Genomic DNA, 25,500 nt, shown 5'->3' on the forward strand with positions numbered 1-25,500 from the left:
GCTGCCTGAGACCATCAGTCAATACAAAACCTCAGACCGCCAAGCTTAAACATGTTCGCGCAATAGATGCAGTATCTCTTGGCCCTGATGCCACGACTGGCGCTCGTAGAACGCCATCATATAGGTATTGACCTTCGCGCCCTTCTCGAGCAACATCTCCACAAGCTCTAGGTTCTCCTTGTTCACGGCCGATTCCAAGGCGCTGGTGTAATGACGACCACGTCCGTCAGGATCCGCGCCTTTCTCGAGCAAGGCCTTGACGATCCCGACGTACTCTTTGTCCACAGCAGACTGCAAGGCGTTCCGTTGACCACGGCCGCTCGTGTTGGGATTGGCACCTTCATTGAGTAGGGCTTCGACGATGTCGTACTCACCACCCGACGCCGCTAGACAGAGTCTCTCATCACGGAGTAGTTGTACAACCTTATCGTGGCCTCCTACAGAGGCAGCCCAAATAGCGTCATCCCATGAGCGGCCTTGTGGTTCGAGGGTCGGATCCCTGCGTTTGCGGTCTAGCAGATACTCAACGACACCAACATGGCCATTCCGCGAAGCTTCGCAGAACGCATTACCACCGGAACCGATTCGTACATTGACGTCTGCTCCGTGTCCTAACAGAAGGCCAACGATTTCCACATGGCCCCTGGATGAGGCCGATGCGAGGGCATGGTCACGTTGTTCCTGCTCTATCTTCCGGTGGCCTCTGTCGAGCAAAAGCTTCACAGTGTGAAGATGACCGTTTTCCGCGGCTATCTGAAGAGGACCGCATGGAGGATCGTACTCTTCGTATGCGTCGGCGCCGAATACAAGCAAAAGCTCAATGATGTCATTGAAGCCTTCTTGTGAAGCAGCATAAATGGCGCTTAGATGCGGTTCGCTCCAGGCATTGACGTCCATGCCGTCCTCCAACAGCCTTCTGAAGAGCCTGAGCAGCCCGGCCTTGCAGGTGTAGTATAAAGGCGACACGTTGTTCCTCATAGCGTTGGGGAACAATTGGTGCCACACATTGGAAGTGTGTCTCTTCTGACTCCCGGAGTTTGAAAACACACGGCACCACATATCAAACTTTGTCCCGTCTTGGAAGAGCGTGTATAGCTCTTCGAAAAAGATGTTGCTATTCTCAGTGAACCTAGCATGGACCATTAACATAGTCATTGCTCGCCTTGCCAGGGGAAAGTCTCTCAACACTTCCTCTAGACTGCCTTTGACGGATTTGAGATATACGAGACAAGTCCTGGTGATTGAAAAGCTGGCCAGCTTAAGCTCAAATTCAGGTTTGCTCAAAAGGTACTCTTTTGCCGTAATGTTGATGAAGTGAACCTGTTTTGAGTTTCCGTCGGGAGTGGAGACGAGGCTGGTGGACAAGAATGGTGAATATAACCATGGTAGACAATCGGGGTCTCTCATTCTGTCCTTTTCTTGAAAGTGTGATGTTCCCGTAGCCAAGATGTCAATTGCTTCATCTAGAATCAAGGGCTGCTGTGCATAGACGAGGAATTGAAAAAGGCGATCCCGTTCCATTGGGCTGGAATGCGTTTCAAGCCCAGTGCGGTGAATATCAATCAGATCTTGGGGAACTGTGAACGACTCTTCGATGATTTCATAATCATGGCATTGAAGGACGTCTTTCATGCCGTGTGTGGCCATCAAGAATCTGCGCATGGCATTCTAAGGCTCGGGCCTCTAAAAGATGGGAGTAGTCATCCGTTGTTCAACATTTTCTCGATGCTCTGAACAATTAGACTAGCGGGAAAATCCACGAGATAACTAATGCTTTATCATGCTATTCCTGATTTCTTATACTCTCCCACTTGATCTCCAGGTTTGCAATGAAAGAATATCTCCGACATGAGAGTTGAAGACGGAGGTGCAGTTGAACCACCTGAATAACAACCGTTTGCTGTGTATAGATATATATCTGCCTGTCCATTGTTATGGAGAAGATACGTCGTTTCGAATGGCTCTGCAGAAAGCAACATAGCAAGATGTCTGCTCTTTGACGGCTTGAGCTAATGTTGGAAATCAACTCAACATTGAACACATGGAACGCTCTGGAGCTTGGTAGAAATCTAGCTAGCGTTCATAGGTGCGTCAAAAGCATACATACGTTGAAAGCCCTCCTGCTATCCATCATCTACTTGTCTCTAGTAAAAATGAAGTCGTTTCAGGGACTCATAATGCTCATGTTACCTGCGTCACAGGATCGCCTGGCGAGTTCCAAGCGCGTGGAATTGGACCATAATGACGAGAAATAGCCTCGCAGCTAACTGTTGCATAGTTCGTCATCAAATAATATCTAGCAAATGACCCATCCTGTGTCAGCGTGAGGCGCTCTTTCCACAATAATCTGCTTCATATCTGCAAGTTGGTGCTTAATGCAGTACTCTATAGAACTGGCCCCAATACCAATATCAGCCCCGCGGCCAAGTAAGATACGTGCCACTTCGCCATGTTGACCTAAAACGGCTTTATATACCGCAGTTTCTCCAGATCCATCCACGGCGTTGACATCTGCGCCGTTGTCGAGGAGAATCTGGACAATCTCTTGGTTTCCAGCATAAGCTGCCGAAGCAAGAACATAACAAAGTACTCCATCCCTGTTTTCATGGGTATTGGGGTTGGCCCCTTCCAGGAGCAGGAGCTCAACAGTTTTCTTATCGCCTGCCACTGCGGCAGAGAAGAGCGAAGGGCGTTGGGCCTGGCAGCCATCTGTTGTGAGCTTTGAAAGATGCTCAACTAGCAACCTTTTGATGTTCTCTTGGTTGTTTCCTGAAAGAGCCAATAAGGCGGATTGTATACAGCTGCTGTCAATGTGCAGCCTATCACCGTGGTCAAGCAACAGCTTAACAACCTGTCCGTGGCCACTACTTGAAGCAGCATACAAAGGATGGTCCTCCCGGAAATGCTCTGGGAGAAACTCAATACAATTTTCGAGAAGTAGGCTGACGATGGCTTGGTTACCATTACTTGAAGCAATGTGTAAAGCTAGTGAATGAACGTCGTCGCCTGTACTTTCCCCTGCGCCATGACCGAGCAAAAGTCTGACCATGTCCTCGTCATCATTTGCCGCAGCAACAAGCAAAGCGTCCTCATTGAATTTGTTACGACTTGTGAGAACGTTTGTTCCGCGATCAATCAATAAAATGACGATCTTGATATGTCCATTTTCGGCCGCAGCAACTAGAGGGTCTAATCGTTGCGTGACGTCGTCGCCGGAGTGAACATCTGCTCCATGATCGAGTAAAAGCTCTACAATACCCTCCTGGCCGTTACGTGAAGCAACTGCTAGGGGACTTGGTTCCCCACTGCCATTGGGACTTGCGCCATTCTCAAGCAGGACCTCTATGATTTCTTGGTATCCTTTGCTGGTTGCAGCGTCGAGAGCCCACTCGTTTCCTTCGAGAGGAGAGCCGTGGCCCGCGCTGACTCGTTCTTTGAACAAACTTGTCAAGACCCTGGGAAGCCCAGCTTTGCAGGTAAAGTAGATTGTTGGTGATGAACAGTTGGACGCATTAATTATGTCGAGGTGCTTTTGGAACAGGTCTATGCTCCCGTTGACTCGGAATAGTGATAGGAGGCCCTCTGCGACATTATCGCAAGCCTCCGCCAGCCGAGCATAATCGAATAGAACTTCCGTTGCCTGATTGGTGAAGGGGCGATCGAGGCATCCGGCATGACTGTCTTTCAGGTATGCTAAGCATGTATTTACCATTTGAACGCTGGCTGTCATGATCTGGAACTCGTGTTCGCGGAGAAGGTACTCTTTGACGGAAAAGTGTGCCAGGTGAACCTCTTTCTGCTCACGCTCGACCGTACGTTTGGATGGATATCCCTTGAACCTCCAATCTACGTAAGAAGACGTGGTGATCATGATTAGACCTGGGCAGTATCGCAGTAAGTCTTCGTCTACAAACAGCCTGCGCTCGATATCGAAGTGATGCGGAACTGTCTCGATATGTGTTGCCAGCACGTCTTTCGCCTCAGCCACCGTCAAGGGCTTGTCAGCATAGACAAGAAATCTCAGCAGCTGAAAGCCTTTCTGTTTCAATTCCGGTCGCATGTCTTGGAGTATGCGACGATAAGTCTCGTTTAAATCTCGAGGAAGATCGTTAAGAGCCTCTTTAATGGATCTAGGAGAGTCACATGTGGCGAGATTGTCGAGTTGGCACGTAGCCCACCTGAACCTGTAACATGTAAGAAGACGTAAAGGTTACATAAGATGAAGATATAGCTTACACGCCATCGGCTCCGTTCCCGACCTTGAGGCAAATCTGACCAATCAGATCTTGTGGGGTTCTCTTTGATGTAAACCTGGGATCCGAACCGAGACGCGCGTTGACATATAACGATATATCTTTATCGATGGCATCCTTGTCGAGTGCCATGCAGTTTTATGCTCGCCGAAAAGGCTGCTAAGCCTTTGTAGAAGGTCTGATTCTGGTCGGCCGGTCACTATCAGCTTAACAGTCCTTAGATCTGGGCGATTAACCAGGTCCTCCATCCAACAGAGAAGATCATTTCTCGCTATGCACTCATCCAGAGCATCAATAATGACGTTGACCCTTGGAAACAACTGCATCATTGAGTGAAGACACTTTGACAAGATGTCAATACCGGGTTGATTTCGGCCTTTGTCGCAGGCTTCGTAAAGCTTGTTCAGCTCGCTTGTCATTCCCTCCTCAGTCCGGTAAAGTTGCCAGACTAGCGAGCGGATAAGACTGTCCACAGTCTGCTTCCTGGTATCATTGAAGTCGAAGAAGAACTTTATAGTACGAGAAGTCTCATGGTTATCAAGACTATCAATGATAGTCGAGCACAGGATGGTCTTACCGCACCCTGCCATGCCGTGGAGCCAAAGGTGCTGTCGAGTGCCTTTATCCCACTCATCAAGAACATCCCCTTCGAGAAACCAGGTGCCACTTCGATTGTGCCGCCGACTTCTCGCGGTAATTGCATTGCTTGACGGGTCTGCAGGTGACAGCCAATTGTGGAGGCTGCTGATGTGTTGCTCGTTGTCTAAAGCGGCTGTCACAATTTTGATCTGACATACATCTTGACGCAGACGAGCTACATCTTCCTGCACTATGTCGGATTAGCCGGCATGTTGTGAACGGCAGACCGCTTTACTAACATGAGACGAGAACAGCGCTCAGACGTCGCTCGCCCTCAACCTCAGTGGGTGTGATCTGTCGTAGAAGATCTGACGTGTACGCAGCTGCCATCATAGCCGCAAAGCCTTGCCAGTCTTTGCTTTTATGAGAGTCTGAGTAGTCGCAAATACCACGAACTACTAAGCAAGGAAAGTGGTTTATCAAGCCAGCTGCCTCCATTTCGAAGCACAGAACGCCATGTTCCGTCGCCAGTTTATCTCGAAGGTTTGAATCTTTGACCAACTGATTGGCGCTAGCAATTAATCCGTAATGAATTTTGGGGTCGTCTTCTTCTTCTCCTCGCTGATTTCGGGATATTAAAAGGGCGGGATCATCTCCACACAGGCTTTCGCAAGTGTCCGACGAGTTTGGATGGATGACTGTGGAGAGGTATAACCTATCGCTTCTGGGAGAGGGGCGAGAGAATTTATTCTGAAGTCGCTTCCGAAGTTGAAGCACCTTGTCAACGTTTGCACTTAGCGTATGTCCTTCCATCTCGTAATAGCTCTCAAGGGCTTCGACAGCTGTTCGCAATAATGTTGGTGGTTGATTCAAGTGACCGCTGTATTGGAAGGCATCGTCCTGATTCTGAACAGCTTTACCGAAGTCGTACTGGAAGATGCCACCCCTGCCACCATGGCGAGAGCTAACTACGACGTCGCCTAGCCGTATATCCTGTCTAGGGCTGGGAGCGCCACCGCCAATGCCTACCATGAGTCCAATGCGTACATTTGGGAAACTATGCAGCATATCGCGAGCTACTATCGCAGCAGATGCTATACCGTATTCTCCATTTGGTAGCACAGCAATCACAATGTTATGCCCTCCAATCGTGCCTAGGGCGTAGTTGTTGTTATCATGCTGCGCGACGACCGATGGCCGCGCATGTTGTTCTTCGAGGAAGGCTTTTGCGGCAGTGAACTCGGTGCTGATAGCACAAATCCAACCAACCGTGTATATCTGGGGATCTGAGTACTGCTGAGAATGTGGCATGACTGGATGACAATGTCAAGCAATCGTTGCTCAGGCGTGGATTTCTTTTTTAGAAGTAGGTTGTCGAAAGAAAGATGTGCTCGGCGACACAGATTGAGATGATAGACGGACGCATTCGGACGCAACCCCTCAACGGGGGATGCTCCCGTCTCAAGCGATTGTGGGCCCAACGATACAAACTCTTCGCAGACTACGAACATTTGACAGCCAATCCAGTTTGCATGTTTGCGGTGATGGGTTTGGTTTGATCCATCGAACACAAGCGAGCGAATGAAATGCTTTCACGTACTTATGGAGATGTTCAAACTGGTTGGTTTCTGCTTTGTCATGAAAAACGTGATGGAACCATCATGGCTGTTAGGGAATTAGGGAACTCAAGGTGGGGCTTGGGGCGTTCAAGATTCGGGGCTTCAAAAGCCATCGCGATCGTATCTGAGTTCATTTTTGCAATTAAAAGAAATGATTAGATCACAGCAAAGTCTGTTACGCGGCTGTTACGGACATTGTCCGATGCATGAGAGAATTGTGTAAATATTTGACGGGTGCGCCAGCATTGAGCTTTGCACAATAGGACCCTTTTCCAGAATAGGAGTTAGGGTGGTGCAAACATGTATCCAGATGGCCGTGTACACCGTTGCTGCTCGTAAGTCAGACTATGTAGTGACTTTCAAAAGTAAGAGAATGTGAAAACGTAGCCTTGAAGCCTTTCTGGAAATCGAGAGGAATATTGAGGACCACCTGGGACGTCTTGGTGGTCCATATCCCATGCAATCTTAGCAACGCCAAATGGCACGACTTTTGACTTGTAGATTAGCCTAGCCTCGTTCATACCTGGGGGCGTGACAAATAACAGGGGTTCATGATGTGCCATTGATACCATTGATGCCATTGATGTTGTGGACAATATTTGCAGCAAGCTCATCAAAAAAGTCCTCGGAGTCATAGTCAGGAGCCGCCTCAAAATCGCACTCCAGGTTGCATCTGCTCAGAACCACCACGTGCTTTTTGGCTAACGCCTCTGAAATGGGGTTTCCGCCCTGATCCTGCGACCAGTCAATGGTCTCGATGGTATTGATCTTGCTACCGTTGCCACTGTTGTCCGTTTTGATGACGATTGAGTAGAGCTCATGACCCATGCCGACCCGAATGATGTGAATGGTGACGGTGTCGTTCCCTTCGTCAGAGGTAGCTTTGTAACGCCACTTGTCTTCCTGATCCAGAGGCTCAAGACCAGTCTTGAGCTTTTCGAAGTCGCCTTCACTGATGGCCAGGCCCCATGGAGCAGAGGCGGGCACAGGCATCGGGGGTGGTTGCCACATTATGATTCGTCAAGTGCCTTGTCAAATATGGGTGTTGGAATCGTCCTAATCGTAGTTTTAAGTTGATACACACTTCGGGTTATTAGAAATCCGTTCTGTGTGAAGTAAGGTCGAGATGGATGAGGCAGACAACAGAATGTATGCGATCATTTGTTTCTATGGTAGCAATGAGACTCGCAATGTTTGAAGATGACGTATTAATAGGTGGATGTTGGTGCCTAGCTGAAGGAGTCCCAAGGGCAAAAGACCCTACGGTATGCCTTGTAGGTGGCACTCACCAGGCTTTGCGCCTGTGGTTCGCCCTGCGTCGAACCAACAACCAATCAACCCCGCCAGTCCCATCTGGGCATGATATGATGTTCGTTGGCAACGAATCATATCAGAGGTTTCTGCTGGCTGGATTGCACCGCCATCCATGAGTGGATACGGCCAAGACACCGGATGCTGGGAGCCTGCCGGGCAGTTGTGATGATACTGACCATAACACGGGCCAACAATTGCGCCAGAACATCTCCTAGCATGAGAACGCAGATTGAATCGGGCTCAGATGTGACAACGTGCGTTCCAGCTCCATAGAGGCAGTTTTAAGAGCGACTTAATTCCTTTCCATAGGACCTTGTCTCGAGGGTCTCATCATCCTGAAAAGTTGAAACTGCGGGAGAATATACCTCCATTGGCACTTGTCAGCACGGTAATCGTAGCTGTTTGACAGCGCACAAGTTCAATCATCGCGCGGATGATGTTCACGTCTGCTTCCTTCGTGCGTTTCATTATTCGTCTATCGGTGGGAAGCAACACTACCCCATGCTGAGGAGACACCCGCTACCACTCCAACGTCATCTAAGGCCTTCATTTTGTACAAAGCTAAATGAGAAAGCTGAGCACGGAATCCTTGTCTGCTGGCCTGTCTTCAAGCCCCTGAGATGGTGATAGCTCAGTCGCCTTAGAGGGCGGCAAAAACCACGGTGATGTCAAGTATGTCCACTATATCCACAATTTTGATCATAACGAGGCTGAGGAAGACGCCATGGCTATACAGAAGAGGTATACAAACGTTTACTCTCGAGAGAGAGTTGAAAGTCGGACTTTCGTTTCCTGCAGTGTATCGGGTCTTTGTTGCCTCACGGGAATGGCATCCGCAATGTCAAGGTTGAAACTCTGGCAGCAGGGATTCAAACGAGCCTACATGCGAATGACACGAACGATGGAACGTAGAGAACGCAGGCTATTCAGCTCAAAAGATGGGATAATTATTGTCAATATCTGAAATAGAATCTATGCAAGGGTAGGCCCATGCTGGCAGTCGATGGTCATAGCAGAGCCACCTATGTCGGTGATGTACTTCGATCAAGGAAAGTCGCACTTCGTTGAACTGACCTTCCTTTCTGGGTTGATGCACTTGCTCCCTGTGCATCATCATTTGTGATTCCCAGGATACTATCACATACCGACGTGACGGGAATCTCTCGCGAAGGTTATGAACGAGCCCAGATGTGCTGTTCTATCCATCTTCAGAATCGAGCTCATTGACGTAAATGCGGACGATGGTCCATGAAGACTGGTGAACTTGCATACGGCATTGCTTGATTCTGGGACAAGCGTCATCGTTGCAGCTCTCGGAAGAGGCTCGCCTGGATGTTGGCCAGCGATAGCATGGTCAGCACCTTCACGCTAGAATCCCAAACATCGGGGCCCATGCCAGCGACACCGTAAGCATCGAGTTGGACAATCTTGCGCTGCCCCCGGACACCATGGCGACATGAAGATACCCCACGTCGCGCACACCGCTCCCGATAACATGTTTACAGGACGGCTTCCTGCAGCCCAACCACCCGGGGATGGTACCCCTCATGGATCACCCCGAGCCAATGTTCTGCCCAGACAGCTTCAAAGGCGGAACGGCCCGCGCAAAAGGCCCGGCGGAGACCACTGATGGAGCGGGGTCTGGGGTCCTTGCGTCCGATCGGATCTGGATCGGGGTCACGATCTCGGAGGTGAGGTAGCTCCAGATGGCGCCATTATGGGGTCCTTGGCGCGATGCCCGCCTGGTCACGCAACGACAGACCTCTTGAAGAGCTGATATCCTCGACGGCCACTTGGGTCGCTGAGCAGGTGTTCTCAGTCGTTCATATGATTTTGAGCGACATCGAATCGTCTGCGACACTTCGCATCACGCCGAGAGCAGTGGTAGAACTTGAAGAAAAAGCGACGAAGAGGGCACTATCCCACTCGGCCCGAGTTGTCAACCGGCACTTGTCGGCAGACTGCACTTGGTCCCAATCACCATCGAAATATTATTTATTGTATGTCGGAATCGCCAGCAACATGCGCGTAGGAATAAGAGCCGCCTCGTCGGTCGCAACTCATCCATGACGTTCGACCAAATAACTTCATGGAGGGCTTTGCACCATATCAACTTCGTTTCTGAATCGAATGAAGAGGCGGGGGAACCACGGAAGCCTTGGATTGTTCCGGTATCTGATGCGATGAAGACATGGAGTCTAAACATCACCTCTCAGGCTGATAGTGTTCAGTCACAACTGTGACGCACCAAGCCAGAAGGCTCTGGGAAGCTTCGATCGAGGACATTCAAGTCCCGTTTGTCACTTTCTGTTATTTTGGAAGAGATTAGCTCATGGTACAACATCTGGCAAAATGGATTGGATAGGGGAGTCACTGATGCACGAAGGTTGATTCGCACTTCATTCCCAACAACACGGCAGCACAACCAAATACAGGATTGTATCTTCAAGCAATTCAAAGACTCAATTATCTCAATCGATAAGAATCACTCGAACGATTTAAAGTTTAAAAGAACAAGTCAGTATGCTCTTTCAAGCAGGTCAGTTGCTGATGATCACCCCGAAAGGAGACTGAGGACCTTGATGGTTGCACTGATAACAGCCCAAGGAATGGAGGTTTCAAGAACCCGGATGGCCAACCTTGATGGCCACCCTCCTCACACAAAATCATCCGCCATCTCCCTCGCCAACCACCGGTCGCGATGCTGCAAAACTTGCGCAAGATAGCCAGCGCACCTATCTCAACCATCGTTTGGTCAGGCGGCAGGGCTTGGACTGTTCATCAGCGACGGGCCGCGGATGCTAGAGGGCCGTTGGGTTGATGAGACAATTTTCCATCGGCCAGCACAGCTCGCATCCGTTGCATCCCCGCCGCTTGAGGAATGCCGCTTCTCCCTTCCACCGCCATTTGAGGCCCCTGGGAGCAGAGATGGGTTGAGCACATAAAAGGGACCACTCGTCCTGGTGTTTCTGTCCGACAAACTTGTTCTGTCGACTCTTCTACTGACAACTAGTAAGCCCTCTGGTTTCGACTTTTACCGACACCGCGACCGATGCAGCCCGATGAACGCGACGAGACACTCGACTTGAGAAGACCGAGAGGAGAGGGAAAGAGGAAGACGAAGAGGAAGTGGGAGACGCCTGAACCCCCTACGCCCTACGACTCTGCTCCTTGTCTCTTCTCATGGCCAATGTTTGCCTTGATCCTCGGGAATCGGCTCTCGCGCTGCGGCAAAAGACTCACGACCCCCCACGGTAATGAGCCACAACGGCACAAATCTCTCATTTTTCTCCTCTTCTCACATCCTGCTCTCTTCTCCCCCTTGTCGGTCCTCTCACCTTGGACACCGGACGTATCAGCTGATCGGGCAAACTGCTCCTTCGTGAGCGGTCCCCGTCGCCGGCGGCCAGTCTGTATGATTGGGCAACCCACGCTGTTTAGCTAACAGCTTTCTCTCATTTTGGTTCACTGAATCTGCGATATGAGGGTTTTACCAGGATTCTTCTTTCGGGCAAGGTTCTTTTGCTGTCGCCCCCATGGCACTGAGTCGACGACGCTCACGCACGGCTGAAGTTTTAGTCGGAGAGGCTATAGTCTGACTGGTGAGACCACTCTGTGAGTTGTCGTCGACGATCAAGACGACAGCTGAGGTTTTTGCCTTCGGCCATGACGATTATTCTTGATGACTAGGTCATCTGGCTTCAAGTTGTCTCTTTTGGCTTTCTTCAGCTCTTCAGCTATTATCTCTCACTTCTTGTGGTTTCTATCTTTTTCCGCCGCCGGGTCTGCCTAAGTAGAACGGACCCTCATTCGGCCTAATTGCTAGTCCCTTGTCTGGCCAATACGGGGTGGCCGGGCGCATCACCTGAAGAGTCGGGTGTGGGATGGTACAAACTCTGTTTCGCGCGGGTGCCGCTGCCAAGCGCCATCACAAGCAGATTTCCCTCTCTGTCGTCCTACATACTGTCATGCAGACGCCAATTCACACGGCACCGCCAACCAGACCATGACAGCAAAGGCCGCGCCGTCGCCTTCGTAAGTCTACTGGTCGGCTATTCCAACAGTGCAGTTTCCGATACCATTCTTCACACACGTTCTTTACAACATGGTACCCGAGATGCAGACCATCGAAAAAAAACCACCCGATAATCTGCACATTCCAGACCGGCTCTACCCACCCACTCCCACGTTCCCTTCCCTCAACCCCCCCAAATCTCTCCATCCATAGACCGAACGTCTGACCGATGAAGGGCGGGGCTATCCTCATCGGGCCCTTCTCGTCCACTCAGTCCGCGACGATCCCACGCCAGCCCGCCTCCAACATCCCATTCACACGACCACGGCACCTCATGCACGCCCATCCTGCCGCCCTGCCGTGGCTCGCCATGAACCTCGCGCGTGGATGCCCAGTCGTCCTCACATGGCCCAATCACAACCGCCCGACGCCCCCCTTTGCCGGGTCCACCCAGCCCCGAACGTGGAACCCACGGGCTACCACACCTGGACGAAGGCTGCACCCGTAGCTTCGGGCCCAAACCCCGCTTCTGCTACTGCAGAGCAAACGTCTGGTCCCTCCAACGTCCGGCCTATCTTGGAGTAGATGAGCTATTATGGATCAAGCCATGGGAGTGCCAGCCTGATGCGGTATCACACAACCGCCATGTCAGCATCGCTGCACTGCTGGCTGGGCTGGTTGCTCCAAACGGCGCCGCGGCATTCGCGGTATCTCCTCCGACAATCCTTGGGATGCCCGCCCCTCCTTCCTCCGGCCACGCCCGTTTGACCCTTCCACGTAATGGCGAATGATACCGCGCCTCCTCGCGAGATAGCCATCTGATGCTTGATGCTCTAGCTGACTGTACGTGGGGGACGTAGGTCGAAGACGGGTATATAAACCCCAGGACTTCTCGGCTTGAGATGTTGTTTCTTTCTCATCGACTCAACAAGCTCTCAGATCTCACTTCCAAACAAACTAAACTACCAACTTTCAAGCTTTTCGCTTAACCCAACCAACTTTCAAAATGGCCCCCTGGTGAGCGGCATTCGACCTTCTTTGGAAACAGAGAATTTGAGAAATGCGGTCTTGTTCAGACAAGCTACACATTTTAAAGAATTCGAGTTTTCGGAGATTTCTTCACCGAGCTGCCAAATAGCTAACCAGATTCATACAGCTCTTGCAAGTCTTGCGGCACCAGCTGCGCCGGCTCCTGCACCTCTTGCTCTTGCGGCTCTTGCTCCGTAAGCTCTCCTCGCATCAACCTCCCCCTCGATCACCAACTAACATAACCACAGCACTAAAGTCAGCATGACGCCTCCGCGAAGCCGCATCTGACACCCTCATGAAGAGGCTCGCTCGACCTCATCAACATCCATCGAGCTGCGTGCCCCCCGCCGAAACGGACCGAAGTCGTTATCTCATGGGAATGAGGGACTGAAGGATACTGGTTTTTGAAGCGGGACCCAATCCTGGATCTACAGTTTTGACCGACCTCTGCCGCAACAGAGCTTGCTTGTGTGGAGATCGGCCATGCAATGCAGCTCGGGCAAGACACCGGTAGTTGTTTGGTTATTTCTGTCTTGAAGGGATGAATACGTTTTTTTTTTCTCTCGTATGATAGTTTGGTATTTTTTGGATTTGAATACGAGTGTTTTTGATTCCCGGGCATTGGTTCTTCCCCCGCACTAGTGATGATCTTAAGTGACGCGAGTAAGTGATAATGAGTGATTTATGGTGACTTTTCTTGATTAGTTATGCGTTTGCTTGTCATGTTGACTTTTTCGATGTGGAGATATGGAGTGTTGTCCGCTGATGTGGGCAGTCTCCATTCTTGCCCGGGATCCATCGGCTGTCTCCAATAGCCAAGTTTGGAGGTGGAACCTGTCAAGACCGGTGTGTTTTGGGATAGCTCGGTTGGGAGGGTGAGCTCTCCAACCGAAAATTGGGGGTAATTAGCTTGCTCTCTGAGCTGTCGAGCTCTGGTGGTCAGAAATGCTATTACCTCTGCTTACGCACCCCGATGCAGCTGCCGCCGCCGCCTCCTCCTTCTCCAACCCCCCCACTCGAGGTAGGTATCATCTGGGATTGGGGGTTGAGACGGTGCATGCAGAATGTGGTGACGGACATGTCTGGTGTGGAGCTGCTTGCTTGTCCATTTCCATTGTTCTGCGCACACTGCAGGGACTTGGCGCAGATGCCTGGATGAACAAGTGTGAAGGCAAGCACAACGTGATTGGGGGATGGGATCAGATGAGGTTGGGATTGGATGGCATGCAGGGCGAGTGCGGCACGAGCTGTCAGCTGATTGTCTGGGCGGAGATCGGAGGGGGATGGGGGGTTGTGAAATGCGGCTAGAGATGTTCTCGGAGCCCGGAGGCTGTGCGGGAGTACGTATCAGGGGAGGGGGGTTGGCGAGGCGCGTTGGCTTGATGGACGGTGATGGGATGCCTTGTTTGGATGATTGGAAGAGCATGCTCGAAAGCGACTTCGACGGGATCCCTGGTTGTGAATTCATGTTCAAGGAAACATTTCCCTGATTATTATCGCGGCAATCGGGAATTGGGGAATTCTCCGGGCTGTACTCCGGGTAAGACGATAGCACCTCGTGATTGACAGGTCTCCTCAAACTGAATAAGATGAATCCTTCGGTTGAGAGTTGAACATCGTGCTGAACAGTCAACAGATGTGATAATTGCAATATGGAACGTTATTACGGACTCGTAGAACTATGCGCTGAGCACTTTTGATGTTAACCTTGATGGCCGTCTTCGAGACGAGGAGATACTGCACACTGTGTAGGGGCTTTTTGGGCGTATTGATGCAGTGCAAATGATACCATGCATGTTCTGGCACTGTGTTTATAAACATTTGGTAACCCCTTTTCCATCTTCACTACAACAGCAGTCCTTAGATCCTGCGCCAGAGTCAGCCTTTAAGAGCCTCAATTGGTTCGAGATCTATTTAGTAGGTCGACGTGATCAGTCTGATGCCAGAAAACCTTTCTGGAGAGTGGCAGCTAACCAGCCATATGTCCGAACAGACTGGCGGCGACCCAATACCACCGACGTGCGATCCACAACATGCGACATTACCATGAAGACGACCGCGCCAAGAATGGGTAAAGACCTTTCTCTATCTTTATGAGTTTCTCAAAGTAGACAGACAACGATCTCGAGACGGTGGATGGAACATCACCTAAACCGACGACAAAACAAGGCCGGGCACGAAAGGAGCCCACGGCAAGCGTACCCAGGCGCCAGACCCGGCGCGAGCTCCGCCGCTACCCAGAAGCTAATCTTAGCTTTATCTCTCTCCGGGACATCCTCTGATTCCCGTGGAGCGCGCGGGGGTTGCTTCGCTGTCAGGTCTCCACGATCCACAAGCACCGACGTGTTGGCAAGGAAGATGCCAGTAAACGACGAATACCGACCCGTCCAAAACAGCGAAAAGACTTCAGGCAATAATTTCCAATGTCTCTTAGGAAAGATGGTGATAGGGCTGGAATTGGCGCGATCGCAAATTCGTGCCTTCTTCGTTGTCGATAATGCCAAAGAGGGGATCCCGGCGGAAGGACGGACGGACCCAGGCTACTATTTCCGACACATCATAATGGATACATCACAATTGGGAATGAAATGGATCAAGATAGGGTGGACGGGACGGGACGGCAGGCGTCAGATGTGTCAGCTCCAGACACGCCAGCAGCGGGATGGCTCGCATGCTGGCTGTGATTGGTGGTGGCAACATGTCGGTTGAACAGAATCGGGAAAGGGAGCGCGACACCATAGCTACCATGTTGCTATCGACTCGATAAGGGGATACGAAATTGGCTATCATCTTGGCCCGCCTGTAGTTGCCCTTGAGGGAGGCTTTGGGGCGGCCTTCGGTGGTGCTTGTTGTTGGTAGCGGGCCGGACGTGGCTCTCCACGTCGGCGGCGATTGTTACGCCGCCGCAGGGCTTCTGATGGTGCACGCATATAGACTCTTGTCATCTCCTTATATCTCTCAACACTGATTGACGACTCTGATACCGAGTCGCCATGCAATTTCGCAGCGGGCTTTGCCCAGTTACGACGGATAATGATTTGAAGCCGGACAGCCAGCGCACTACATTAATTGAGTCTATAGAGTAAACTATGTGGACCTGAAGACTCCGCCGTATCAACGGAGATAATATGTATCCCAGTACGTGATACCACTCGTTCAGGCCTGGGCCCGTTGACTGAAAACGCCTTTCTCCTCCGCCCGCATAACGTTGGGCTGCGGATCGCCTCGAAGACCCGGCGTCGACTGGTCAGGGAGTGTATAGGCCAGTGCATGGAGGAGGTAAACCGCAAAAGCTGCGGCGAACCTGCAAGCAGTTAGTATACAGGTCTTGAAGTATTCGATTACCAAGCATACACAGTGACGAGGCTGACAATGGGCGGCCCATGCCTCAAACTCATCTTCTGGCTGCTCCAGCCTTGGGCTTGGCTAATTTCCCTCGCCAGCAAGACACCAAATACGAGCCTGGAATCATTAGCAGCGCGTCTTGATGTTTATTAGGGACAGACACACGATTTAATGCCGTAAAGAGATATCGTGACAACCACGTAAATCAGCCTAAGAAGCACGCTTTTGCCTGGTTTGAGACTTAGGATGAAATAGGTTGCCAAAATAAGTAGAGGCAGAAACACTGAAGACTTGAAAGACGTTAGCAGGGCCATCAAACCCGAACATCTAAGACATACCACAATGCAATGTGCCAATTCTACGGATGTTTTCGTCACACCGCGGGTGTAGCTCACTGAAGAGACGATAAGACCGGTGATACCGAGGACGAGAAGAACGCCGTTTCCCAGTGAAGAAATGTTCCTGCAGTGAACCACATCCTTGTCAAACCTCTCTGGTTCCTCCAACTGTGCAACCAGCTCGCGGCGGCGCATTGTGATTTCTGATAATATAGGTGGTGTTGTGTTGGTTTGCTATGTGGGCAGGTTGCTTCGACCTAGTAGAATGAATCTTGATGGAGTGAACCGGGAAATTCGAAGACGGGACGGTCGCGAATGAAATATTTCTCAGCAACTGTCACCTCTATGGTTTACTTGGTGAATTAACGCGGAATTAAGATTTTGTGTGACGACCTGGCTGCATATGGCTGAGAACCTCGCTGCTACCGATCTGAAGGTTTACGGCAATGCTTTAAATAGAATATTGGATCATTATCGCGTCTAATCAAAGGCATAGCTGTAATTGGATGTCAAGCTTAATAATGACTAGAAGCGCTGATACAGGTACCGTCATAGAAGGCAATTAAATAGAAGGAGCTCAAGAGACTCAGTACAGGAGAACAACAAGAGTGTCTCTCGGAAATGAAACACAATATTTAAGAGTATGGCACCCGGTTAAGTAGACTATTTTATGTTGAGGGACAGTGAGGACCTGTTTCATTAGGTCAATCAAAGTGAAATGTTTCAAATTAAGAAAAACCGTCAGCTTCCATACGTCTGCTGGAACTATTTACGATCGCCCAGGCTTGAGCTTTGTCAAGGAGACCTGGACCCATGCCTAAAAAAGCAATACCGTATGATTTCTTGCCATAGAAGATAATCTTGACAGCATAGACGATGACTATGTTTCACAGATAATTCTGGTAATTCTGCCACAGATCTTGCAATGTGGCAGAGGAGCATTCAACTCGATCATATTGAAAACGCCCTGTGCTGCCCGGGTTTGTTTCCGATGTTTCCTAATGGACTTGGAAAGCAATTTCAGGCATTTTCTAAGGCCGGTTCCACTAACCTACCTAGTCTGCTACTCGCTCCAGCAAATGCCATATGAAGCTGTCAGCCAGGGGCTGTGCTCATGCATGCATATCTCCGTCCTGATGGAGATCTCATGCCCAATCGTCTAAGTAAGGCAGCGAATAGGGTGAAATTTGCAACATTCGACACACTGTTTGTTTTTCCATATCTAATAATCAGCACGTGACTCACTGGTGCCCTACTCTGTTGCAGTTCGTGTGATGGAGCCCTTCAGTTGGGCAGCCTTCCACATTTTGAGCTTACCCCTCACCCACAACCGCGACAGGGGCGAGAATGAAAAACGACACATCATTTTTTTGGGTCATCTTGGTGATCACCCAGGTGAATCGAACTTATCCCCGGTTCAGGAACCGATATGGAAGCTGCCGGGCTCGTCATTGGTGTTGTGGGCCTAGCCGGTATATTCGGCCGAGTCGTCGATCTCTTCGGTCTGTTCACTGCAGCTCAATCGCTTGAATATGATGCGGACCTTCTGATTACCAGCCTCAACGTCGAGAGAGTCCTTCTAATCAGATGGGCTGAGGAGATAAGGTTGATCGAAGATGATTATGACAAGCGGCTTGACGACTTGCACATACGAATGCTCGTAATTCGTGTACTGAAACACATGGAAGATCTCATGAACGATGCCCGGCGTCTTGAAATCACCTATGGTGTTTACGACATTCAATCGTCACAAGTATCTACAATGCAGCTGCTTTCTCGAGATGAATCATCCCAGAAAAGCGCCTCTAGCTTCAACGGATTTCTAAGAGACTTCGATAATTACAAATCCCGGGCCATCCAAGGTTTCTCACGACACGCAGCATTCACCAAGAGAGTTCGATGGGCGATTCGAGACAAAGACAAGTTCATGATTTTGGTCAACGACCTTAAGAAGTTCAGAATCCAGCTGAAGGAGATCGTGCCACCAAGGATAGAACTCGATCACATCAGTCTTATCAATGTCGCCAGTCAGAAGTTCACATCTTTGGTAGCAGCGAGCGAAGGCGAACACTCATCCACTCGGAACCCAGACCTGGACACCACTGAGGGGTTGAAATTGTTGAACTCCCCTTCGATGGAATTTACTACATCTCCGGAATCTATCGCCGACGAGGCCTGGGATAGATTAAGAAAACGGAAAATATTGAGCAAGCTACATTTCACAAACTGGCATGGAAGAAAGCAAGCGATTGAACCAGCGCACGAACTGACGCTGAAATGGACACTTGAACATTCGCCTGAGGTTCTGAATTACAACAATCTCCCACAGTGGCTAGAAGCAGGTCGCGGGACATATTGGATTTGCGGAAAGGCTGGCAGTGGGAAGTCAACTTTGATGAGGTATGTGTACGAACACGCCACCACGAGTCGCATCCTTTCGACATGGGCTCTTGGAACACGGTGCTACACGGCAAGCTATTTCACCTTCAATCTTGGCCCACATGAGCAAAACACCCTGCCGGGCCTTGTGCGATCTATCCTTTACCAACTGCTGTCACAGAGACCAGACCTCATTCCCAAAGCACTCCCAAATATGTGGAACGAAGAAAAGGCAAGCACCTTTGATTTGGAATTGTCACAAAACCCTCTTCGGATGCCGTCTCTTCTACACATGAAACAGGCCTTGAATACGATCCAAAATGAACTGGAGATTGGGAAACACAAGGCATGCATGTCCATAGATGGATTGGATGAGTTTGTCGGTACTCACCACCTTGATGCCATCGCTTTTCTTCAACATCTTACTCAAGGGACAACCATCAAGGTTCTCTTCTCGAGCAGACCCATACGTGAATGTGTCGATGCCTTCGAGGGGCTCCCAAGTCTACAACTGCAGGATCTCAACCGCAACGACATTAGAAATTACGTCGAGTCAATTATCGAAGAACACCAATACATGAAAAGCCTCATTCAGCGCTCACCTTTCGAAGCCAGGAGTCTAGTATCCGATCTAGTACAGAAGTCTGCAGGGGTATTTCTATGGGCTGTTCTCGCGTGTCGCTTCCTTCGAAGAGGGTTTGCTGATTTCGATAACATACTCGAACTACGCAAAAGGATCAATGAGCTTCCATCGGAGTTAGACGACATGTTCGCGGCAATCCTCGACAGCGTCGAACCTAGACATCGGCAGCAAGGGGCCAAGCTGTTGAAAATATGCTGCACAAGACAGCAAAAATACCCATCTCTCACCGAAGCGGAGGGAAGAATAGTACCGAAAGAGATGTACGCTCTTGCTTTATCTCTCATCGGTGACTACGACGTCAATCCAGAGCCATTTGCTATCATGTCACTCGAAGCGAAGCGAAACTGTTGCCGAGGCATTGAAGGACGCCTTCAAAGCCGCACAGCTGGTCTCCTCGAGCTTACGAGGCGAAGCGACCGAGGCAGTGGGGGGTGGACTGGGGGATATTGTTTCTGTTACGAACATGACAAGCACGACGTCTGGGTGGACGCGAAGATTGATTTTCTCCACCGCTCGGTCTACGAATATCTACTGCAGGATCATGTTTGGGAGCTACCTTGTCTGAGCCTTCCATGTACTGGGTTCGATCCGACCACTGCCCTGTCTTTGGGAGCTTTGCATCTTGCCTTTCAAAGCATTAAAACAAGGTGGCCATCGATGGACAGAGTCTTTCTGCATCTCTACGAGGGCATGTTGTGGGGATGTGAAGCCGATTCTCACACATCCACTGCCCGAGACCACATCTTTGGAAAGGTTCACTTGCTCTTCGACCTCCTTGCCACTCTGGAGGACCAACAGGACAGGATCAAAGCCAGCCTTCTGAGCCCATTTGTTTTCGAATATCTACATGGATCAACAGTAGAGGAGTCTCACAGCACCCTCATATTTGCGATTCAGGGGGGTGCTGTCAATTTTGTGAAGTCACATTCGGCGGTGGAGAAACTGGCTACTGAGCACCGGCCGCAATGCGGATGCCCACCCCTTCTCAATCGCACCGGGTCCTTAATGGTGAAAGAAAGAGACAGTGCCTTGGCAGTACCAAACTCCCAAATGGTAGACCTGTTGATTTCCATGGGGTGCGTTTCAGCGACCGTGCGCCAGTAGTGTGCGTGATCGAGCAAGTCCTACACAGATTGATCAAAGGATCCTCGAATCGGGCCGTTGGCATTTCGGTGAAGACAAGCATTGACTCGGGTCTCGAATGGTCAGCGTTCGGCCATCATTCTGTTCACATGAGGCTCTTACGTTCATTTGGCAGCGCGACTCGCGGCTAGGAGCCTTACGCCGATGTACATCGTGTTTGTCGAAGCTGTTAAGCCTGAACCTTATATTCTTAATAAAACTCTTATTTGGATACCCGGGGATACCTGGGGTGATTGGTCCGCTACCGGCCGTCTGGGCAGCAAATGTCAAAGTTTGGGCCGAAGTTTGGGCCGACCGGCAGCAACCGCCTGGCTTTCAGCTGAGAGTACATCGGGAGCCCCCTTGTGCATCTCGATGAAGGGTTAAGATGTACTCTGGGGCTTCTGATATGTGAAAAAGAACTCAGTGTACAGCCTTACCTTAGATTAATTCAACAATGCAAGCAGGCTCTTCCATGCGTTCATTCGTGTAAAGTATAGAGATGGTTTAAGCTTTTAGGCACCTCCACATAACCTCCGAATCACCTCCGCCCTGAAATCCTCCTTAGCATCCGCGCGTGCCGGTGAATCGAGAACCTAATCTGAAACGTCCCTTTGATCTCAAGACGTCCATGAGAAAAAAGCGACTATGTAACACGAAGCCTTCTCTCGTAAAAATCCGCTGTCTTCAACCTTTCACGAAATTATCAGCAGATTACCGTTTATCTTTGGGAACATGATTTCGTTGGTCATAGTTATACTTCCTCTATTCATGATTGAATTGGCAGCCAGTCCGTATCCCCGTGATAGTGTCGACAGATTGCAAGACCGCGGCCTAGAGAACTTGAAGGTTCATTTAGCCAGATTCCCACGAGCTTCCGGTTGCTCTCTTGATACAGCCATCAAGAGAAAGGAATGGTCAGTTGATGCTAGCCAGATCCTCTTCCAAACTGACACCTGATCCTCAAGGTCATCTCTCACAATCGACGAAAGGCTTCAGTACATCAATGCGACCAGATGTCTGGCAAACAAGAGGCCAAGATACTCGATGAATGAAGTTCCTGGGACCAGAAGCCGATACGATGATTTTGTCGTAACACATATACAGCAAACTTTGAGTATTCACTTTACTGTAAGAACAGAATTCGAGATATCCAGTCGCTGTGAAGTCTTTTAACACGAGTTGTGTAGGCAAAATTCCTTTCTTGGCACAGATATTACGTATTCGCGTACGAGCAAGCACTAAGAGACGAGTGCGGACACCGAGGCTACCAGCCGGTGAGATTTGATCGTATCTGATCCATTTCTCTAGATGACTGATGCCGCAAAGTATGAGCATTGGCCATACTATTCTTCAGATCCGCTGAACTCCCCTGTTTTCAATGGGAATGATAGCAGTATGTCGGGCGACGGTGCCAAGGTTGCGCACGATGGCATACCCTTCGGAAACATCACAATTCCACCAGCCAATGGTGGAGGCTGCTTACTAGGAGGTCCATTCAAAGAGTAATTCATGCTACCCTCACAGGCTGTGTATAGAATCATCGATTATACTAAACCTCTATCAAAGCTTTGAAGTACATCTTGGGCCGGTCGCATCCCGGCTCAAAGACGTTCCCCCAAATCCACGGAAAGACGGGCTTGGATACAACCCCCGCTGTCTGCGACGCGACATTAATCCCGAATCTTCGAAATTCACATCAGAAACTTACACCTATGATCTTATCACCAAGAACAAGGACATATACTCGTTTCAGACTTTGATGCAGGGCGACATGCAAAGGAGCAACCCCGGCGTCCACGGGGGAGGGCACACCACCATAGGTGGAGACCCAGGTGGTGTAAGCAATCCCCATTTCTCTGTATCGAGCTCATCAATCTCCGACTATCAATGTAGCTGAATCATTTAATCGCCAGGATATTTTCAACTCCCCAGCCGATCCGGCCTTTTGGCTACACCACGCTATGATTGACAGAACTTGGTGGATCTGGCAATTGCAGGATCCCGATTCTCGACTAACTGCAGTGTCTGGTACGACGAACATAAAGGATCCTACAGCACCTAATGGCACACTTACTGATGATATTGATCTATCCGTCAATGCGGCGAAGATGAAACTCGGCGACTTATTAGACACGATGAATGGGCCGTTTTGCTATGTTTACGTATAAATGACCAAGTAATGCTTTGCCCGCAGGGCTCAGGTACTAGATCCAGCCACAGCTGAAGACTTCTTAGAGTCACTTGCATTTTGAAGCGCTTAGACTAAATGAAATTCAATTTGGATCTCAGTCTTATCAATCCCGACGTTTGTTGAGCCCGCACAAGAACAAAACACGTCAATCTGGGTAAGTCTCACGCGCCTGTTGCGGACGTCTATGAAAGTAGCTTTCGTGAAGAAAGTTGACTTTCTCTCAATCAAATAAATCAACTTCCATATCGTCAGCAGACTGTTTGGCAGACTCTTCCTTGGACACTTTGGTGTAATCTTCAGTCGCATCTTCAGTAGACTTTTCAGTAGCCTCTCCTCTTTCTGTTTGAGGCTCGAGTTGTTCTGCGCTTTTCCCAAATCTACTGTCCAAAAACCTGTCAATCGAGCCACTAAGCAACGCTTTCTGTTTGCTTTCTTTCTTGGCCATATCGCCGATCAAGGCTTGTTCTCTCTTGTCAAGCTCTTCCTGTTGACGGCGAATGTCGTCCATTTCCGTAGCGGCGTGATCTTCAAGGGCGGTCTTGGCGGCTTGCCTGATTGCGACTTGCCTATCAATCTCCACTCTGAGCTCTCGGATCTTACAAGCGCCGACATTGTTGCGAAGACCTTCGGCCACTATGACGGCTTGGTTCAGCATCTCGCTGATCTCCCGCCATGGCATTTGGCTGCTCTGACTGTAGGCTTGTTGCAGAAACCTTGCCGATTTGAATGCATCAATTGTTGCCTCTCTGGAAATAAAGGTCATTGCGTTGATAGGAAGCTGATAAAAAGGCCCTCCGGAGCCAACGGCGGACGAACGGAAGCCACTTGCCGAGTCGCACGTGGAGGCTTGGAGATCATGAAGCATTTTGGGTATCCACGTGCTCATGAAGTCAAAGCAGCTCTCATTCAGGACCACCTGAACATTCATGAGTATCCGACGCTGCGTGTTGCACAAAGTTGATGCTGAATGCGGTGAGATATGAATCGACTCTACGCTTGTCGAAATCTGTGCCGTTGGGAATTGGCCACGATTGAAAGCTGTCCTCGTTAGTACTTGACAGTCACTGGGAATACCATAGTCGGGAATGCGCTCTTGCTTCTGTCGGCCTCGTTTTGACACTTTTTATTGTCCAAGTCGCTCTCAGAGTCCCAATCTGGCGTCCTTATGACATGGATGTCGTCTTCGGAGGAAAAGATGTCGTCCTGGTGCTCAGCCGTGTGTGAGGTAGCCCTTTCAGCCTCCAGCTCATTGATGCTATTCCGCGTTTCCGTTTCGATTTGGAAAGCTGCCGGAAATCTGGCGCGAGCTTTTGTCTCATACTTGAAGACCTTCTCCCTCAGTAGATCAAGGGCAATATTGGCGACTTTTTCCTCGCCCATCTCTTCCACCACAGATTCCACAACCTCTGCCTTCACCTTGAATACGCTCTTGATCTTACTCAACCTCCGTATCTTGGCGTTTCGACCTTGAAAAATGGAGCGGCAGGCGACATAGACCTGCTGATATTCTGAGAAGCTGTAGGGGCCTGCCATTGTAGACTAGAAAAGGGTATACACCTGTGAATCCTGATTTCGAAGTTGGAGATTATCAACAACGAAAATGACAAGAAAAAAGAAGGTACGAGATGGGACTTTATACTCCAGAATGCTTTGAAGCGGGCTTTGGGGTAAAGCTTGAACACCAAGAGGGCATGGGGGCACTGTGTCTTACAGTGGTCGGCCTCCGACAGCGATGACTCCCTGATGTGAGACCTGCCCAATGACAGCCCCCGAGGAAGACGTGGAGTTAGCTTAATTCTTAGGTAGTTCTCTCAGTCCTTCAGCAGAGCAATGGAGACCCTGGATCTCACTGGTTTTAGGATACCTAGATATTGAAACCCATTCTTGACATCATTTATTACGGGCGAAGTGTTTTATGCAAATCCAAACCTCAGTACACCCAGGAGTGGAATGAAACGACAGATAGCCTACACAGGGAGAGTCTATTGTGAACTGTTCCGTAGGGCTTCAACATAACCCGCAGCTGCCTAATAAGCAATCCTCGGGTGTTAAACTGACAACTACATACCAACTCTATCTGACACATTCATTGGCGTGAAAGAATCTGGTGGGCGTCGTTTATCGTCAGATGGCATTAGCTCTAGAGCTCCGGGTCCTTCCATTAACCGAGAGGTCTGCGACGTGTCGGACCACAGTCCGTGCTGTCGTTGCTGTCGTCGCCGCAAGAGCAAAGTGCCTGCGACAACGGCAACTACACTCAAAACTGTCCCAACCACGGTTCCTGCGATAGCACCAGCATTCCATCTCGCGTCTCCCGATCTAACAGTCTCGACTGGTGTATTGGATGGCAATTTGGTGTTCGACGGCCACACACTTAACGAAACGGGCCTTGAGACTGTGGTCTTCACTGGCAACCTTGTTGGCGTTGGCTTCCCTTCTACGCTGGTGGCATTGCCAGGAACACCACCCTTCGAGCGTATAGTTGCTGGCGCGAAGGCAGCCAGCACTTGGGTTGCCATATCTTCGCACCTGTTGGGGAGTGCGGGTAAGGCGATCATCGTCCAAGGCCAAAGGGATAATGTGGCGGTGGGGCTTTCCAGGTCGCGTGGGCAATTTGCGCCGCAGGTATCGGGATGATTGCAGCCCCAAAAAATATCCTCTTCTGCCTTA

The 25,500-nt window shown here is 50.0% G+C and overlaps 7 protein-coding genes across 7 annotated transcripts; 2 read left to right on the forward strand and 5 right to left on the reverse strand.

Annotated features, from left to right (window-relative positions):
- Positions 1 to 45: 45 nt before the first annotated feature.
- CGGC5_v012667 (Ankyrin repeat domain-containing protein 17) lies at positions 46 to 978 on the reverse strand (the record flags this gene model as incomplete). Its single annotated transcript, XM_032030202.1, has 1 exon — positions 46 to 978. One exon carries the CDS (start codon positions 976 to 978, stop codon positions 46 to 48), a length of 933 nt encoding a protein of 310 aa, XP_031890143.1.
- A 1,318-nt stretch (positions 979 to 2,296) lies between these two features.
- ANKHD1-0 (Ankyrin repeat and KH domain-containing protein 1) lies at positions 2,297 to 4,385 on the reverse strand (the record flags this gene model as incomplete). Its single annotated transcript, XM_066152733.1, has 3 exons — positions 2,297 to 2,907; positions 2,962 to 4,184; positions 4,237 to 4,385. 3 exons carry the CDS (start codon positions 4,383 to 4,385, stop codon positions 2,297 to 2,299), a joined length of 1,983 nt encoding a protein of 660 aa, XP_066008009.1.
- Positions 4,386 to 6,810: 2,425 nt separating this feature from the next.
- CGGC5_v012669 (uncharacterized protein) lies at positions 6,811 to 7,462 on the reverse strand (the record flags this gene model as incomplete). The annotated part of the gene is made up of 2 exons (XM_032030200.2): positions 6,811 to 6,938; positions 7,021 to 7,462. The coding sequence occupies 2 exons, from the start codon at positions 7,460 to 7,462 to the stop codon at positions 6,811 to 6,813; spliced, it is 570 nt and encodes a 189-aa protein (XP_031890145.2).
- A 6,292-nt stretch (positions 7,463 to 13,754) lies between these two features.
- CGGC5_v012670 (uncharacterized protein) lies at positions 13,755 to 15,091 on the forward strand (the record flags this gene model as incomplete). Its single annotated transcript, XM_066152734.1, has 4 exons — positions 13,755 to 13,830; positions 14,700 to 14,726; positions 14,803 to 14,880; positions 14,925 to 15,091. The coding sequence occupies 4 exons, from the start codon at positions 13,755 to 13,757 to the stop codon at positions 15,089 to 15,091; spliced, it is 348 nt and encodes a 115-aa protein (XP_066007931.1).
- An 874-nt stretch (positions 15,092 to 15,965) lies between these two features.
- CGGC5_v012671 (uncharacterized protein) lies at positions 15,966 to 16,687 on the reverse strand (the record flags this gene model as incomplete). Its single annotated transcript, XM_032030198.1, has 4 exons — positions 15,966 to 16,113; positions 16,164 to 16,271; positions 16,320 to 16,444; positions 16,493 to 16,687. The coding sequence occupies 4 exons, from the start codon at positions 16,685 to 16,687 to the stop codon at positions 15,966 to 15,968; spliced, it is 576 nt and encodes a 191-aa protein (XP_031890139.1).
- Positions 16,688 to 21,371: 4,684 nt separating this feature from the next.
- Positions 21,372 to 22,807, forward strand: orsC-2 (Tyrosinase-like protein orsC; the record flags this gene model as incomplete). The annotated part of the gene is made up of 6 exons (XM_066152735.1): positions 21,372 to 21,553; positions 21,605 to 21,767; positions 21,827 to 21,913; positions 21,966 to 22,141; positions 22,206 to 22,476; positions 22,553 to 22,807. The coding sequence occupies 6 exons, from the start codon at positions 21,372 to 21,374 to the stop codon at positions 22,805 to 22,807; spliced, it is 1,134 nt and encodes a 377-aa protein (XP_066007930.1).
- A 243-nt stretch (positions 22,808 to 23,050) lies between these two features.
- On the reverse strand, positions 23,051 to 24,363 carry CGGC5_v012673 (uncharacterized protein; the record flags this gene model as incomplete). Its single annotated transcript, XM_032030197.1, has 2 exons — positions 23,051 to 23,746; positions 23,905 to 24,363. 2 exons carry the CDS (start codon positions 24,361 to 24,363, stop codon positions 23,051 to 23,053), a joined length of 1,155 nt encoding a protein of 384 aa, XP_031890140.1.
- Between the last annotated feature and the right edge of the window lie 1,137 nt (positions 24,364 to 25,500).

This window comes from Colletotrichum fructicola (assembly GCF_000319635.2).
Source record: "Colletotrichum fructicola Nara gc5 chromosome Unknown KSG_Nara_v1_contig07, whole genome shotgun sequence".
Taxonomy (NCBI): domain Eukaryota; kingdom Fungi; phylum Ascomycota; class Sordariomycetes; order Glomerellales; family Glomerellaceae; genus Colletotrichum; species Colletotrichum fructicola.